The sequence below is a fragment of the Chiloscyllium punctatum genome, chromosome 7 (genome assembly GCF_047496795.1).
Source record: "Chiloscyllium punctatum isolate Juve2018m chromosome 7, sChiPun1.3, whole genome shotgun sequence".
Taxonomy (NCBI): Eukaryota; Metazoa; Chordata; class Chondrichthyes; order Orectolobiformes; family Hemiscylliidae; genus Chiloscyllium; species Chiloscyllium punctatum.
The window spans coordinates 108,445,921-108,463,432 of NC_092745.1; the positions used below are offsets into that span (position 1 = coordinate 108,445,921).

General features: G+C 40.4%; 1 protein-coding gene across 6 annotated transcripts in view; it reads right to left on the minus strand.

Moving 5' to 3' along the window:
* Window positions 1-1,203: 1,203 nt before the first annotated feature.
* Window positions 1,204-17,512, minus strand: part of elovl1b (ELOVL fatty acid elongase 1b) — a 76,233-nt gene continuing 59,924 nt past the window's right edge. For all 6 annotated transcript variants that reach the window (XM_072574553.1, XM_072574550.1, XM_072574555.1 and 3 more), the window contains 7 exons: window positions 17,161-17,246; window positions 14,422-14,612; window positions 12,162-12,242; window positions 6,776-6,832; window positions 5,772-5,877; window positions 4,102-4,238; window positions 1,204-3,006 (listed from right to left, as the gene is read on the minus strand). In XM_072574553.1, the coding sequence (XP_072430654.1) occupies window positions 2,725-3,006; window positions 4,102-4,238; window positions 5,772-5,877; window positions 6,776-6,832; window positions 12,162-12,242; window positions 14,422-14,612; window positions 17,161-17,218 (912 nt within the window). In that variant the 5' untranslated portion in view covers window positions 17,219-17,246 and the 3' untranslated portion in view covers window positions 1,204-2,724. The remainder of the gene's footprint in view (window positions 3,007-4,101; window positions 4,239-5,771; window positions 5,878-6,775; window positions 6,833-12,161; window positions 12,243-14,421; window positions 14,613-17,160; window positions 17,247-17,512) is intronic.

Below are 17,512 nucleotides of genomic sequence, written 5' to 3' on the forward strand. Positions count from 1 at the left end.
GAACTCCAAGACAACACTTTCTCAGTTATTCTCCACAGAAAATACTGACACTATTTCTTGGTCACCTTTTCTAAAAGTGACATTTGACACTATTTAGAATCATACAGCACAGAAATAGACCCTTCAGTCTGAACTGTATGTGCCACATAATCCCACATGCCCTCCAAACCTCTCCCATTCGTGTATCCATTCAAATGTCTTTTAAAATGTTGCAGTCGTACCCATATCCACCACTTCCTCAGCAAAGGTTATTCCATAGACTAACCAACCTCAAAATATTGACTCTAAAATCACTCCTCTCACCTTAGAAATATGTCCCCTAGTATTGAAATTTCCTATCTTCAGGGAAAGGCAACTACCAGAAGCTCTCTATACCTCATTACTTTAGAAATAGCATAGAAATGAGAGAGTTTATGATCAGTCCTTGTCTTTCCAAATGCACGAAGATAAATGTTTCTTATAATCTTCACCAATAACCCTACCCAGTGATCTGTAGTTCCTTGACTTTTCCTTCCAGGCAGTGTTAAATATGGCACGATATTAGCCACTCTAGTATGCAGCACCTTACCTGTGGATGATATCAATATTAGGAGCCCCGTAGTTTCTTCCCTAGCTTCCCACAATGTCAAAGATCTCAATCTACAGTCAAAAAATCCTTAAAACACACAAGATTGAGCCATTATGGTAAGTTGGAGAAAGTGAGGACTGCAGATGCTGGAGATCAGAGCTGAAAGTGTTGCTGGAAGAGTGCAGGTCAGGCAGCATCCAAGGAGCCTGGATACTGCCTGACCTGCTGCGCTTTTCCAGCAACACATTTTTAATTATGTTAAGTTGGAGCATGGTAAAAGCTAGCCAGATAACCACCTTTTCCATACACCAAAGAATTCCAAACACAATGTCATATTGCCAAAGCCCACATTCTGGATAAGGTTGGCTCAAATGGTCAGGAAACTGCAGCCTCAGAGGCAGGAAAAAAAAGGTAATTGAACAGCATAGCTGTAGAAATACTCAACACACTGGATTGAGAAAACTATACTGTTCACAAAACATTGGGATATCTGGAATTGCAGTTAAAATATTAAAATTAGGATAAATGAGAGGCAAAGTTCCAATGACAGCAAAGTGTTAGGTGAATCAATTAAGTTGGAGATTTGTAGTCCATAGAAAATGGAGCAACAATGACAAAGTAAATCAGACCAAACATTTGAGTTTTGAAATTGAATTTATTTCAGAGTCAGAAAATTCCTATTGGAACTTGCTCCTGTGAGATCATAATCCCATAGATCTTCCTTCACTGTTTTTACTCATGGGGATCTTCTTGACTGCAATAAGATAGATTTGCAAAGAACTAAAGAATATAGCTGTACTGCTTTCCTTCCCCTACCCCATTCTGTACTGCATTTTGTAAAGCTCCTAAAATGGAGTTCAATATGGCTGATGAATGCCTTGACAGTTTATGTCCGGGGCTACTTCAAAATGATGCTCACCTCTGTCTACAGCTAGCAGTGACTGAAGGGAAACTATGTACACAGCATCAGTTTTAGGTCCGATTAATCCTGCAACATTGTTAGAATTGTACAGAATAAAAAAGGAAACGGAGTTATAATTCAAGTCCTACACTGAAAGTTTACAGTTTTTTTTCAAGAAATTTCTGCCCCACCACACATTGATTAGACAATCTGGTTCTAGCCACAGTATCCATTTCACTCCAGAGACCAATTAGAACTTACTTTGAGGGGGATGTTCAGCACTACCCCTTGACAGGCTTGTCATTTTGTCCCCACTAGATGACAGATCAAGAGGAAAAGGGTTATTTATGGGACACTCTGCCTACAGGATATTTAGCAAGTACTGAATGATTAAAAGTTGACTCTTCTACCTGCCCACCACAAAACATTAATAAAAAATTCTCCGCTGTAAGGACCACATTAACACTGTCCCACAGAGCAGCTTCTCAAACATTGTGGTTTTCTTCATTCCCAAAATATACAGCAATATTGCTCGAAGTAAATAAAAATCTAAAAATCTAATTAATTACAATTTATAGTGAAAAGAGCTTTAATCTTAATTTGTAACTAGATATTATAAATTACTAAAGACTGACCCAACCAGGTGGGCCTTTTGAAGGAAATCTCATTCCTTCAACTGCTGTGATGGTGGCTAGACTCAACAGCATTAGGTTTAATTGTTTGCAGATTTTCAGAGGAAGGGTTAAAGGCAACACCGTTACACCATTAGTTCTTTGCAGACCTGGGGTACTATTAGATGCAACACTGGTGGTGGAGGGAAATAGCAGAGACCGGAAAACTGCACATATTCAACTGCTCAGGAAACAGAGCATCCCACAGTTCAGTCTGAAGCACAGACTAGTGTTGAACTGGCCTTCTCTTAGTCAGGAGGCATGGGGTCCACCTTTTCCCCATGTCACACAACCTGCTTTATCCTTGTAACCAATGTCAGTTAGAAAAGTGCAAGGATTCCAAACAAAACCAAGACTTGATTAGCCATAAACCCATCATTTGTTAATTACACAGGATCCTTAAAACATTTAGTCAGACAACTTTTCCCAGATTGAATTCCAACGTGGTGCCATAGTGATTATATAGACTGTATGAAATTCTTAAGTCACGTTCAAAACCAGCTTAAATCGCTGCACCCTCCCTCCTGAAAACTTGCCAAAAACAAAAATACAATAATTGGTTTATTTAAAAAGTTATGTTCCTGCTAATTTGTCTTCACTTTTCCATTCATCAACTCCCCATTTTCCAGCAAGTGCCCGCCATTCTCTGCTGCCGGCCTTCCATTCTTCATGGCTGCTTTCTGTTTCTCTTCTCCTTTGGGAAGCCTCCTGCCCTTTGTGTATGCCTGGTACCAGAAGTTGGAGAAAAGAATGAAAAAGAATGTTCCGTACATCCACACAAGATGGATAAAGATGGGAAACTGGTAATCACAATGATCCATGAAGTAGTATTGGGTGACATGCAGAGAGACGATGACAAACTGCACCTAAAAAAAGGGACAGAAAGACGTATAAGAAAAGTAAATCTAAATGGCAACAGATAATGCACCTCCATTGACAATGGATAGTTTAAAAAGGGAAAATCGGAAAATAATGATTGCTCAAACAAGAAATTAGATTTGGCCTAGATTACTAACACCTTAGCAGTACTTTCTTTCAATCCAAAGTTGCTACAGTACTCAAGGTGTGTATCCAGTTGTTAAACTGGCCTCATCTAAAATGCAAAATATTCCATGGCACATGTTATGGACGTTCTCCCCAGTGTTCTGGGCAATACTTGTTCACAGGTAGAAAGTGAGGACTGCAGATGCTCTAGACCAGAGTTGAAAAAGTGTGGTGCTTATGCCCGAAATGTTGATTCGCCCGCTCCTCGGATGCTGTGTTTTTCCAGCACCACATTTTTTCAATACTTGTTTGCAACCTTCGTGTGGAGAAGGGGCTTCAAAATTATTTATGCAAAAATGAGGAGAAATTGCCTCCAGTACTAGAGGTGATTCACAAAAGAACTTGAAGTGTCCAGTGGTGTGTTCTGGAATGCACTGACAAAGCTCAGTAACAAAATAAAAAAGCCATAACATTAAAAAACCTAATAAAGGTAGTTTTCAGGGGACTATTAATTGGGTGGTTTCACCCAAGTGTAAATGAATGAATATGTCCATGGATTGCACACAGTTTGACAATCTTAATGATGTATTTTAAAACGTGCAGCTTGTGCCAATTGGTTGGCATTTCTGTAGCCAGAGATTATATTTCAAAATCAGTTAACTGGCTGCAAATACTGCAGGATATTTAGAAGCCTTGAGAAAGCTTTAAAAAAAATAGTATTTCTTTTATCACATTTTCTCAAACAGTACTTTCAGCACTTAACAAATCATAGGTCTGAGCAACTATGCTGGATTTAAACTTTGCCATGTTCCAAGCTCTATCACTGTACTACACACTCACCCACATTTTTAAAAAAAAAGTGTGTACAATATCTCTTCTCCCCCCCCTCCCACCATGCTGCTCCATTAAAATCAATGGTGGGATACCACACATCACCCCCTTTCCTTTCAACAGCTAAATACTAGAGTACTACTGACCAGTTGTATTGCTGTCATATACTTTTTCCACCAGAGGTATTTCTGAAAAGCTGGACCAGCTGCAGACAATCCATAATAGAAGTACATGATGACATGGACAATTGAGTTCACCATGGCGTGGAAGGATCCCATACCACCTGCAAGACAGCCAAAGGCCAAAGCCTTTCCATTAGATAGTGTTTGTGGATGAATAGCAGAGTACCAACTTTTTTTTTTAAAAACACTCTCCATAACAAAGCATCCAAGCCAGAGCAGTAGGCATTGTAAAACAAAATTTGGCACTAAGCCACAAAAACCAAAAATCTAGGTCATGATGAAGATGTACATGCCAAGAACTGTCTTGAAGTGGAGGAATGGACAAGAGGATTTTTAGGCAGGGAATTCCAGAGCTTAAAGCTAACAACAGAATACAGATAGATTGGAGAGTTGGGTGGAGAGTTGGGCAAAGAAATAGCAAATGCAGTTCAATCTGGTCAAATGAGACGTGATGAATTTTGGAAGGTCAATTCAAGAGTGAACTATGCCTTAAATGGAAAAACCTGGAGAAAACAGATCTGGGTGTTCACATCCATTTTTCCCTGAAGGTGGCAACGCATGACAGAGTGGTCAGGGCAGCAATGTGGCAGCCTTTCCTTCATCAGATGGGGTATTAAGTACAAGAGTTGGCAGTTCATGTTACAGTTGTACAAGACTTTGGTTCATCCACATTTGGAATACTGCATACAGTTCTAGTACCAAAAGGATGTGGATACTGGAGGGTGCAGAGGACGTTCACCAAGATGGTGCCTGGTATGAGGGCACTGGCTATGGAGTGTTTGAATAGATTAGGATTATTTTTCATTAGAAAGATGGAGGGTGGAGCACACGGATTGTGGTCTACATAAATCATGAAGTATAGACAGGGTGAATAGCAAGCAGCCCACACCTCCCCCCAGCTCCAAGAGTGAGACACAATTACTAGGGGTCACGAGTTCAAAGAGAGGAAAAGTTAAAGGAAGAGGTTGTGTGCAAAGTTCTTTATGCAGAGGGTGGTGGGTGCCTGGAACGTGTTGTCAGCAGAGGTGGTAGAGGCAGACACAACTGCATCATTTAAGATGTATCTAGATAGATAATTGAATGGGCTGGGAGCAGAGGGATACAGACCCTTAGACAGTAAGTGACAGATTTAGATAGAGGATCTGGATCAGCACAGGCTTGGAGGGCCAAATGGCCTGTTCCTGTGTTTAATTTTTTGTTCTTCGACTGATTTCAAATGTTTCAACGTTACCACATTTTAGTGCCTAAGGAGCCAAAACCAGAGTTAAAACACAAAACTGGAAGACAAAAGTTGCTGGAAAAGCTCAGGACATCTGGCAGCATCTGTGGATAGAAAATCAAAACAAAAGTGAGGAAGGTCACTCAACCCAAAACATTAAACTTTTCTCTTCACAGAGGCTTCCAGACCTATTGAGCTTTTCCAGCATTTTAGTACAAAAAGAATAGGGTACAGATTGGGAGATAATTTGGATTGGAGAACAATATTTTTCTTCCAAAGTGTTGCTTGATGAGAGAGCCAGCATCTGGGTGTAAGTCAACAAGACATGATGCAAATTGCAAGCTGACATCCAAATGCCACTTGGCAGAGGAAGGATGCGAAGTCCAATAAAAACAAACTTTCAATCTTTCTGTACCTGGTCCAAACTTAACTCCCCACCACCAGGTCCAAGGCATAATTGAATGGTGGAAGATGTGAAGGAAGGTAATCTGGCTGTTTTTCTTCCGCAAGACAAAGAATACCTGAGACAGAATGACAATAAAGCACATCAACCCAAATATCTTGGGCAAAGATAACAAGCAATGACAATAGCAGCATTTGAATGGAGTCAGTGTAGTTATGATTCAGTTTCTTGGATCAAAATTTTCTTTTGCAGAACTAAGCAGATGTGTTAAAAAAGGTCTCATTGAATCTCATTTAGACTTGACATTAAAGTAACAAGTGTGTCTTAAATCTAAAAATGCCCTTGTTAAACATAACATTTTTCAAAGCAAAATTAGGATGATACATCCTATATAACTACTTATCTAGCACGTGTTGAAGTGTCCCCCCACTCCCTTCTCCCTAGTGCACTATTAGATCTGCAACATAATGGAGTTTCTACATCTGAACAGATCAGTACAGACTCACCAACCCTGAATCATTATGCAGGGTATTGGCGAGGATGGTGGAAGAGTGGGGATGCTAGGTTGGAGTGTGCTTTAGGAGACCAGGAAAATTAATGGATAGTGAGACATCTGCACCATCCTAATTCCACCTAACTTCCAGTTATATGGTGATCTCTGCTCTGATTTATAGCTAACAAATCTTGTTAGCTATAAATCTTCTAACATGCTACAAGACTAATGAATACCTCAGGTAGTCTTCTGCTCCCTTCATCTGCTTGAAGAAGAAATTTTTCTAAAATATTTTGTAAGCAGCCATTGTATCTTTACCTCCTCCACTTCATACTAGCCCCCCAAAAAAAAAATCTCCAGAGTGAAAATATTTACAAGAAAGAGGAATAAGTTAACTACCTAAAAAATATCAACTCCATAACCCTGCTATTTTAGCAGATTGCTTGTTACAAATGGGAAGCTTTGGCAAGAGGCTGAAATAGGCACACAATTAATTTAGATCAGATTGATTAGTTATACTCACTGTGTCAAACAGTTCAACAAATTTGGAAAATAGGAACAGCCACGCCACACGTACCATCTGAGGAAAGGACAAAAAAAAAACCTTGAGCTTGTACATCTAAAGCTAGTCAACTGAACCAGTTTATACTAGTCTTCAGGCAGACGACTAAATGGAATGCTATAGTTCAAATATAGGAGGGAAAAATAATTGATTCTACAAAATTTAAAAAGTGCTTGAAGTCTGGAGTAACAAAATGCTACATAATTTTAATCTGTAGATTAATGTTATGCCCAATGGTCTTTCAATTCATTGAACCTAGAAATGCTAGAGATCAATGCTATTAAGCAGTCAAAGGCAAGAAACAAGACCACAGAAATAGGATCATGAGTAAACCATTTACTAAGAATACAGCCAAACTGGTCAAAAATCCACTTGTTTATGGGTGGTATTGTTCCCCATTTTAAAAACAAACCTCTTCACATGGTGCCTAGCAGAATGAAGGGCTGCTTTTTGAAAAAAGTACACATTCAGATAGGATTGTATTACTGGGCAGCAGAATTCACAAGTCACAACAGAAACAAAACACCTACAAGCCAATCACCTACAGCCTAAGCACTTGTCACGTGTTCCAATGACTGCTCAAAAAAAGCTCATTCAACTGGAGCAATTTAAAAATATTTTGTATCTGATGATCAAAGTGGAATTGTAATTTTAAAACCACAGACAGGCCAGACAGTACACTGTATTAAGCAGTGCTTAAAAATGTGTTGCTGGAAAAGCGCAGGTGGTCAGGCAGCAAAGGAGAATCGACGTTTTGGACATAACCCTAAGCAGTCTCAGGTGATTAGTTAAAAAACTGAAGCAATTAGAGGCAGATTATGGATCCTGTTTAGAAGTCTTGCTCATCATTTAAAGAACTGGATGGGACTAGCAGTATCCTACACAGATGGTGCTGGGACTGCAGCTTTTCACCATAGTGAATGAGGTTGATTGCCGAATAGAAAGTCCTGAGTCTTTAGTGAACTTAATGACAGAAAGGTGAGTACATGCAGCTCAACCACAGATCTCAATCTCACGGAATAGGGGAACATGTTTGATGACAGTATTAGGCCAATCATTGATTAGTGAGATTGCGAGGGGGCATAAATTTCAAGTGAACTTAGTAGCAGCAGAATTAAACTTAGCCATGTCCCATCCATCTGAGTTAATTGTTTAAGTTGAAATCAACTGGATTTGAAGTTATTCAGTTCAGAGTTAAAACTAAATAAATTAGACACTGAACATGTCTGGTGAAAATAAATTAAAAACTGGCATTGACTCAGGAGCTGAAATTAATGGAATGCAAACAGCATGGACATAAATTAGCTAAGCTGGCATTAAATGGAGTGGAAGAACAAACAAGGAGGTGCAAAAATTAATTATATAAAAGGCTTCACTTAAATAGAGTGAGCCAAATCTAAGCAGCAGAAATGAGCAGGTCCCACTGGGGCTGTGCTGTCAGCAGCTTGTCTGCCCACTAGGGAGAGTTAGTTTACAATGTAGAGGGGCACACATCTTCAAGTTGTGTCAGAGGGGTTCAGAGACAGCAACTCAACAAGCCAAACATATATCATGGAAAACGAGTCTTAATGCTGCTTTTACAGTAGTTGTGCGCACCATTGTCAGAGCCTGCATATGTGTGCACATATGAATGCTGGGGGTGGTAAAAAAGGATACCATATCCCTCCATTAACAAATTGTGAAAAGTTAGGGAATTAAAATTACAATGACAGTCAAAAGCTCCTCCTCCATTGGATTTAAAACAGAATATTGTCAAGAACAAAATTCTGAAGGAGAAACAATTAAAGAGTGGATTGCTTCAAAACGATTTCAGGTATTGTTCTCATCAGGTTTTGACACAAACAAGTCATTTCTGTGGTTAAGCATTACTGCCATTTCTCAACCCTCACACTGCTACTGCAGGAAACCTCACCCTATTTCCAGTGTAAAAGCATCAGAAATTCAGCCAGACACCAGCACCAATCCCCAGCTACTGCATAGAGAGATTTTAAGCACAGCAGCAAGTTGTCCAGTTCTCAAAAGTGTGCATTCCTCCAGGCATCAGTTCAACAAGTTTAAAAAAGGTGCCTCAATTATATTGCATCCTTTATGACCAGAAAGAAAGAATGAGGCACTTATTGCTACTGTAATGATGGAAAGGAGTCACCAGTTGCACATTCTGTAGCGGAATACAACAACCAGATAACCAAAATGCTGTAGAAACAAATTAAAAGTTAACCAGGACCAAAATAATCTTGTCCCACGGCAAGTGGAGTTATAGAATCACATATCCAAAAGGGTTCAGACAATTTGAACAGAAATGGGTATAGCCATAGTATCAAATCAGGATCTACTTTACATACCAAATCCCCATTATTTATGAATTATGTTTACTAACAAATGTGGCACTGCATGGTACTATCATTCCAGAGTGCTAATGGGATGTCCATAAAGTTGTTGGCTTCACAAGTGCCTAAACCAGTTTCTTTTGCTATCAGCATTCTAGTGATAAGCCATTATCAGAACATCCTAAATGAGACTACTGAAAAACTCAGTTATTGTCCTCCACAGTTAAACATATTCAGACTTGGAGAAGAGGTCTGACCCAGGGTGACAGGCACACTGTTTAATGGTGAACTCCCTACTGCCCCACACTCACCAGCTAGATTATTGATGAGGAGCACTGGGATCAATTTGTAGTATCTTTAAATAATTCCTGTATTAAAATACAGACACCTAGGATACGGTGTTTACTCATACCAACAGCTCCTTTAAAAGCTAGGCCCTTAGTTGTGGTGTAGAGCAACCACAAGCATAAGCCAGTTTTGTGCAGCAAGCTTTTAAACACGGGAACGCCACCGAAACAGGCAATTCAGCCAATGACCACAATGCCATTCTAAAACTAATCCCATCTGCACACACATGGTCCATATCCTTCTCTTCCTTGCCTATTCAGGAGTCTAAATACCTCCAACTTTGCATCAACCACCTCCTCTGGCAGCACTTTCCAGGCACCCACTGAAAACTTTCCTCTCATCTCCCTTAAAAACTTGCCCCACTGACTTAAAACCATGCCCAGGGGAGGGAGAGGATGCAGTTTGACTACCCACCCTATAAATACACCCCTCAATTTTATGCACTCAGGTCACCCCTCACCCTGCAACATTGGCAAAAAAAAAACAATCCAAGTCTGTCCAACCTCTCCTTATAGCCAATACCATCCAATCCAAGCAAGGGGTGATAAATCTCTTTGCACCCTCCCAAAGACTCCACATCCTTCCTATAGGATGGGGAACAGAAATGCACACAATACTCCAAATGTGACTGAACAAGTCTTAGATGCAAGATGACTTGTCAACTTTTCTGGAACCATAGTGAACTTTAAGCTATGGAAGTTTTTGGATTCGAGATAATCTCCATATTTAGATTTGACTGTCAGCTTTTGACACTAAATACTCAGTGCAGTTGTAACCATGATCGGGTCCTTTCTGATCATGTAGTCTGGTATTACAATAGAATTTTTACAACTTTGCTAGTAAAGCTAGTATACAACAGAGCTTCACAAATCTGAAAATGGCAGAATGCCAACTATCACCTGGGGGGGGGGGGGGGGGGGGGGGGGGGCGGGCAGCAAGTAGTTACAAGTGGATCATTTCTTCCTCATCCTATCCAAAACCCCACTTTAAACTACCTTTTAAGTATTGGCATCTAGAAAAAGCAGTGTATGTATATATCCATTGCCAGGAGGACAGCATCCGATTGGCACAAGATGATAGCAGTGCAGTGGCTGAGAGTCAGTCATACAGCATGGAAACAGACCAAGGCTTTCTAGTTCCTTCAGCCTGGAATTTTTTTTTTTAAATTAGATTCCCTGTGTGGGAACAGGCCCTTCGGCCCAACAAGTCCACACCGACACTCCGAAGAGCAACCCACCCAGACCCATTCCCCGACAATTACCCCTTCACCTAACACTATGGACAATTTAGCATGGCCAATTCACTTAACCTGCACATTTTTGGACTGTGGGAGGAAACCGGAGCACCAGGAGAAAACCCACGCAAACACGGGGAGAATGTGCAAACTCCACACAGTCGCCAGAGGCTGGAATTGAACCTGGGACCCTGGTGCTGGTGAGGTGAGGCAGCAGTGCTAACCATAGCCACTGTGCTGCCCACTAAATTCCCAACAGCATACTTCAAAAATCAAAAAGCCTTCCTCAGCCATTTCTGAAAACTTTAAACATAAAGAGCTGTCTAGGTACAGTAGGGAAAAGAGGGGCAGAGGGGTGAAGAGGCAAAGGAGGTGGTGTACTAAGCCCTCAATAGGCTCATCAGCAAAAGGGGAGGATTCTAGAATGAGACACCTTATCAACTCATCTGTTTTACCTCAAAATGGTTCCCAAGTACTTAATTTCCAATTATCACTTTTCAAAATATGCATTTCTTTCCTCTCATCATCCTCTGCCATTAGACCAAAGATTAGGAACAGAATAAAACCCATTCGGCCCATTGAGTCTGGATTCGATCATGGTTATTTCTCAACCCTTTGACACAAGACTAGATCCCCTTAACAAATCAAGAACCTCTGTCTTTAAGACACTCAATTTGGCCTCCACAGCCTTCTGCAGCAATGAGTTCCACAGGTTAACTGCCCTCTGAAGAAATTCCTCAATCTCAGTTCAGAAGGCTGTGCCCTCAGATCCTAGTCTCTCCTAGAGGAGAGATCTCTACATCTACTCTATACAGGCCTCAGTACAAGTGTTAATTAACTAGATTCCCCTTCTCCTAAACTCCACCAAGGACAGACCCAGAATTTCAACCACTCATGACAAACCCTTCATCCAAGATCATTCTCTCAAACCTCCTGTATGATAAATCTACATGAGAAGTTAACAAGTCAGAAGAGAAAACTTGATCAGAAGTAGGTTTAGAAGCTTCTTAAAAAGCAGGGAAGGAAGGAATGAGAGGTAGAAAGAGAGGCTGAATAGGTGTGAAAGATCAGAGACAGGGGCTTAAGCAACTGAAGGCACAGCAAGAGTGATTAAATTTGGAAATATGCAAGAGCCCAGAGTTTATGGAGTACAAGTATCATAGGGGCTGGAGGAGATTAACAATAAGCAGCAAGATTTCATCCATAAGAATTTTCAGGCAAGGTGTATAAAACCAGGGTGTCAACAGAATGCAGAAAACAGCAATGGTGGCCTCAGACCAAAGTTTTTGGGGGTGGTGGGGGGTGGGAGAGGGAGAAGAGAAGAGAAAAAAGGTGTGGATCAGGAGAAATACATTCATTCAGTGACTTGATTAAAAAAAAATAATCAGCATCAAGAGACTGTACATTAGAACCAATAGAAACAAGAATCAGCACTTACTCGAAGAGCTGTGGGGCTATTTGAATAATCCACTGGATCACACCGGAATGTATATCCTGTAGCCCAGCCAGCCATCAAAAACTGTAGAAATGTTAAAAATAAAAATCAATTCGTATTCCAACAGTACAATACACAGCTTTTACAGTGGTAGAATCAGTTATTGAAAGGCAGTAGGAAATGTAGAAAACCAATTCAAATCATTGTCCCATCTCCACAATGAAAGCATCAAGTAACTTGAGAGATCACTGACAATCCAATGAACCGGGGGCAGGGGGATATACGGGGAAGACGTAGCGCAGTTGGGTTCTCAAAAGTACTTTAAAAATATAATCTCATTGTGTTGGGAGTAATCTATTAGCCTGAATTCAAAAGCGACCACCAGAAAACAATTGGGATAAAAATGATCATTTTCAATGATTTCAACCCACAGTGGCACCAGGATCAGGGCTGGGACCTCAACTAATTAGAAAAGACAGCAGCAGAAATTTGGCCATTCTTCCCATAGAGTCTGCTCTGCCATTCAATCATGGCCGATAACCAGTGATGCTCAAGAACCTATCTTAAATATACTCAAATGACCTGACCTCTATAGCCTGTGACGATGAACTCCATAGGTTCACCACTCCGGCTAAAGTAGTTTCTCCTCATCTCAGTTCTACAAAAGGTCCTCCCTTTAAGGCTGTGCCATCAGGTCCTAGTCTCTCCTACCAGTGGAAACATCTTCCCAACAACTACTCTCCAGACCATTCAGTATTCTGCATGTTTCAATTAAATTGCCCCCTCATCCTTCTAAACACCATTGAATATAAACCCAGAGTCCTCAAACATTAAGAGGTTTTCATTCCTGGGACCACTCTCAAACATCCTCTGAATGTGCCCATGTCCAGCACATCCTTCCTGTTTACTATTGGAATGAATGGCAATTCTGAAGGAAAGGCTAACAAGCATTGTAACTAGTCTGCATGAGGGACAGAGCTAGTTCAAGTAAAAATGTGGCAGATAAAATCTAATTTAAACAAGTTTATCCACTTATACAGCAAGAACAGAAGATCAAGTTTAAATGGAATGCAACTACAGAATGTTTGGTACAAAAAATATAGGCACCCTTGTACATGAATCCCAAAGTCATGACACATACAGCAAGCTAATAGAATGGAAAATGGAATATTGATCTTCATGGCAAGAGGGATGGATTACACACATCTTGCTGTAACAGCAGCATGCAGACTACCATGTAAGCTTTGAATTTGACTTGCATTGCAGACAGTTCAGACATGGTTTAAGGATTTATTCCTAAGAAATCAAAAGTCTTGTTATGGCAAAGGTTGAGCATTTAGCCATTGAAGTTTAGACAGAGGTCAGCTTATGGAAAGGAAGATCCAAACAGAGGGGCATCAATGTCGAGAGGATGGCACCTTAAGGAAAACCTGCAACTAGGCAACATGGTTTTAGAATAAGGCACTTGCCCATTTAGAGATGGAAAGAAGAAATTCCTTCTCAAAAAAGTGCATGCTTGGCATTCTCTACTTCAGCACTGTGGAGCTGGATCATAAAATATACAAGATCACAGTTGAGAGCCATAACCAAGGATCAAGTGCATGGAAATGAAGTTAACTTAAATTCAATATCAAATTGAATGATGGAACAGATTCAAGGAACCATACAACCTACTCCTGTTGTAGGTTGTCGAGAACGGGACAGTGGAACAAAACTGCCTGTCTAAAGAACTTCCAGCCAACTGCCAGAGTCTGTTGAGAACTGGATCAGTAGACAAACAAAAATGTAACCAGACATTTCTTAATACCATACTTCAGAAGAGATTGGATTTTTAATTGGTGATTAAAACCCGTTACTTGTCATGAACAGAAAGAACTCTTCCTTCAATTATTACAAAAAAAAAGAGAATTACCTGCCAATATCAAAGAACTTAAATATTTAGATTATTTACAAGACAGCGAGAAATTTAAATCTAATGGTTGGCTAGGAATTGAGATCAGAACTAGTTCCCATGAGGGGAGACTCAAGTTCATTAGTTGAAATTAAAGAATTATTTGAATTAAGCTTCACATTGCTGCCCTGTTCAATGTTCAGCTACAAGAAAATAATGTCTTAGCATTACTGTTTCAGTAAAGTCTTGTAAATTTCACACAACATTCCTGAAAACTTCAAAAAAGGAATACATTCATGAGTTCTACACAATCTTCAATAATTCAAACAAGCAAAAGCAATACTCTCCAAACAAAGCAAAGAACAGGCATACCTCATATACTATGTATATCGAGAAAAACACCAGTGCAAAATTATAGACAACCATAATCTTTTTAAGGTCAAAAGGTTTCTTGCCAGCCATGAGTCTGGGTCCCAGCGACAGTACAAAATACACGTAGAACAAGAGGATTGCAGTCATAGGGACAGGAGAGACCATTAGCGGGTATTCTTCAATCCTTGGATCTAGAAAGAAACAATTATAAACACCAGCAAACCCAAAACATCCCAGTTTGTACTCTTAAAAAGATACGCATGATAATAAGAGAAACTGTCCGAGGGTTTCTTTCCAAATGTCTACTTATTATCTTCAAGAAAAGACAAACCATTCTGGGAAATTTTGCACAGACACCACATTTGCCATTTGAGTACAGATTGTAGCTACAGGCTGGGAAGGAAAGGAGGGACAAGTTTACTTACTCTTGCATTCCAGAAAAAAAAAATCTTACCTTGCTAAAAAAGTGGGACATCTGCACTGGGTGGCCACCATTTTTGTCTGTCCATAATTGTCCCTTACAAGATAGCAAGCTGACTTCCTGAACTACAGTCCATGCTACACTAATCCACAATGCTGTCGGGATGGAATTTTACTGTTACTGGGTCAAAATCCTAATATTTCCAAGTCAGATGGGGAGTGGCTTGAGGCTAACTTGCAGATACTTATGTATCTACTGCCCTTGTCCTTCTGGATGGAAGTGGTTAAGAGGTTCAAAGATCAAATCCGCTAGTTTCTGCAGCCCATCTTTAGACAGTGGCAGAGATGGAACATGGATAGTTGAGAATGGATACTTGTCAATGTGCTGCCAAACATGCTGCCTTGTTCGGAGATATTATCAAGCTTCTTAAAATGTTATTGATACTAAACCCATCCGGGAGAGAGGGGAGTATTTAATCTCACCCCTAGCCCTGCACCTTAGATGGTGGACAGGCTTTGGGGAGTCAGGAGGTAAGTTACTTGCCAGAGTATTCCCAACTGCTGACTTGCTCTTGCAAACACTACATTTATATAGCAAGTTCAGCTCAGTTTCTAAATCAATGGTAACCACCAGGATATTAATAGTGGGAGATTCAGTGTTAGTAACACCATTGAATGTCAAGGGACATTAGATGGCCTGGCATTTGCAGCGTGAATGCAATGGCCACACAGTCCAAGCCCGAGTTGCCATGATACTGAACATTGTTTGAATGCACATTCTCACTTCTAAACTTACGATGGAGAGGTGGTCATTCATGAGCAGCTGATGGTTTGGCCTAGGTCACAACCCTGAGGAACACTAACATCCTGGAGCAGAGACAACTGACCTCCAACATTCACAGCCATTTCACATGTGCCAGGTTTGACTCCAACCAGTGAGTTTGCCCCGATATGCACAACTTCCAGTTTTGCAAAGGTCGAAGGCCACACAAATGCAGCCTTGATGTGAAGGGCTGTGAATTCAGTTCTTTTGAACATGTTTGAACCAAGGCTGAAATGAGGTCAGGAGTGGCTGGCCCTAGCAGATCCCTAACTGGACGTTGCAGAGGTTGTTGCTCAGCCAGTACTAAAGCAAGCAGCATCTTTATGGCACCTTCCATCACTGACAAGACTAATGGGCCAGGTTGGACTTGCCCTGCTTTGACAAACTAGGCAACTTTCCACATTGTCAAATAGAATCCAGTGTTGTAACTATACTGGAACAACTTGGCTAGGGGAACAGTAAGTTCTGGAACACAAGTCTTCAGTACTTTTGCCAGGAGGCTAGCAGGGCCTATAACCTTAGCAAACAGTTTGAGACATTGACTCAGTGATTGCAATATCTAATCAAATTGGCTGAAAAACTGGTATCTGATGGTGGGAACCTCTGGAGGTGACCAAGATGCACCATCCACTCAGCACTTCTAGCTAAACACTGCTGCAAATGCAATAGCTTTATCTTTTACACAGATACGTTAGGCTCTTCCATCTTTGAAAGTGGAGGAGATTTGTAGAGCCTCCTCCTGCAGAGTTGTTTATAATTGTTCACTACCATTTGTGACTGGATGCAGTAGGACTGCAGAGCTATGGCATGTTTTTGTGGGATTACTTTGTTCTGCCCATCACTTACTGCTTATGCTGTTGGCACACAAGTCACCTTTTTTGGTAGCTTCACCAGGTTGACCCTTCATTTTTAGCTATGCCTGATGCTGCTCCTGGTGTGCCCTCCTCCATTGACTCTGGGTTGATCCCCTGGCTTAATAGTAATGGCTGAGAAGGGGATATGCAAGGCCATGAAGTTGCCAAATTGTGAAGTGCCTCTTCACCCTAGGGTGGATTACTTCATCCAAAATCATAGGTCACCCTGCATCTTTGGAGATCTTTGCTTAAAATCGGCTTCAACTTAACAGGGTGCATTTAGTTACTAACAGACTGGCAAACTGCCCAGAATTATTTTTCTAGCTTATTAAAAACATCCCTGGAATGCATTGGAGTTGGTGGTCACTACTCAGTTTGCTGACTTCACTTTATACAAGATTAGGCACGTTTAGTTTATTAAAAATGTCCATTAAGTTATGTATTTCAGAAACCGCTAATGGATTGAGAAATTGCTTTCAGGCACAACTCAGCAAGAATTCTTTACTGCAAATATAAGTGTCAAATACATGAATATAACTAAACAAATCATTGAAATGTCAAGTGGCTATTAAATAAAACCTTAAAACAAAATTCAACTTGGAGTCACAAGTTGAACATTCTTTGAACAAAAAAACATCTTACCTCCTTTCAAAAGATTTGCATATACTTGGGCAGCTCGTGCCCCCATCTCTGCCAACATGTTTGTTTCAAAATGGCACTTCCAAAACCTAAGGGTCATAAATTGTATTTATATAGTACCTTCAATATAATTTAAAAGCACAATTTAGCACTTCAAGTACAAATCAGAAAACAGACAGACATTAAAAATGTGAACTTGAGGGAATGATTTGAATCTTGAGTGGACAGAAACAAGATCATGGAGATATTCAAATCTTAGGATACAATAAAGTCAGAATAGAAGGGAAGTGTGTAGGATAATTAGTGATGGGTTAAATTAGACACAAGTTAGACAGCATTTAGTAGACAATGGAAA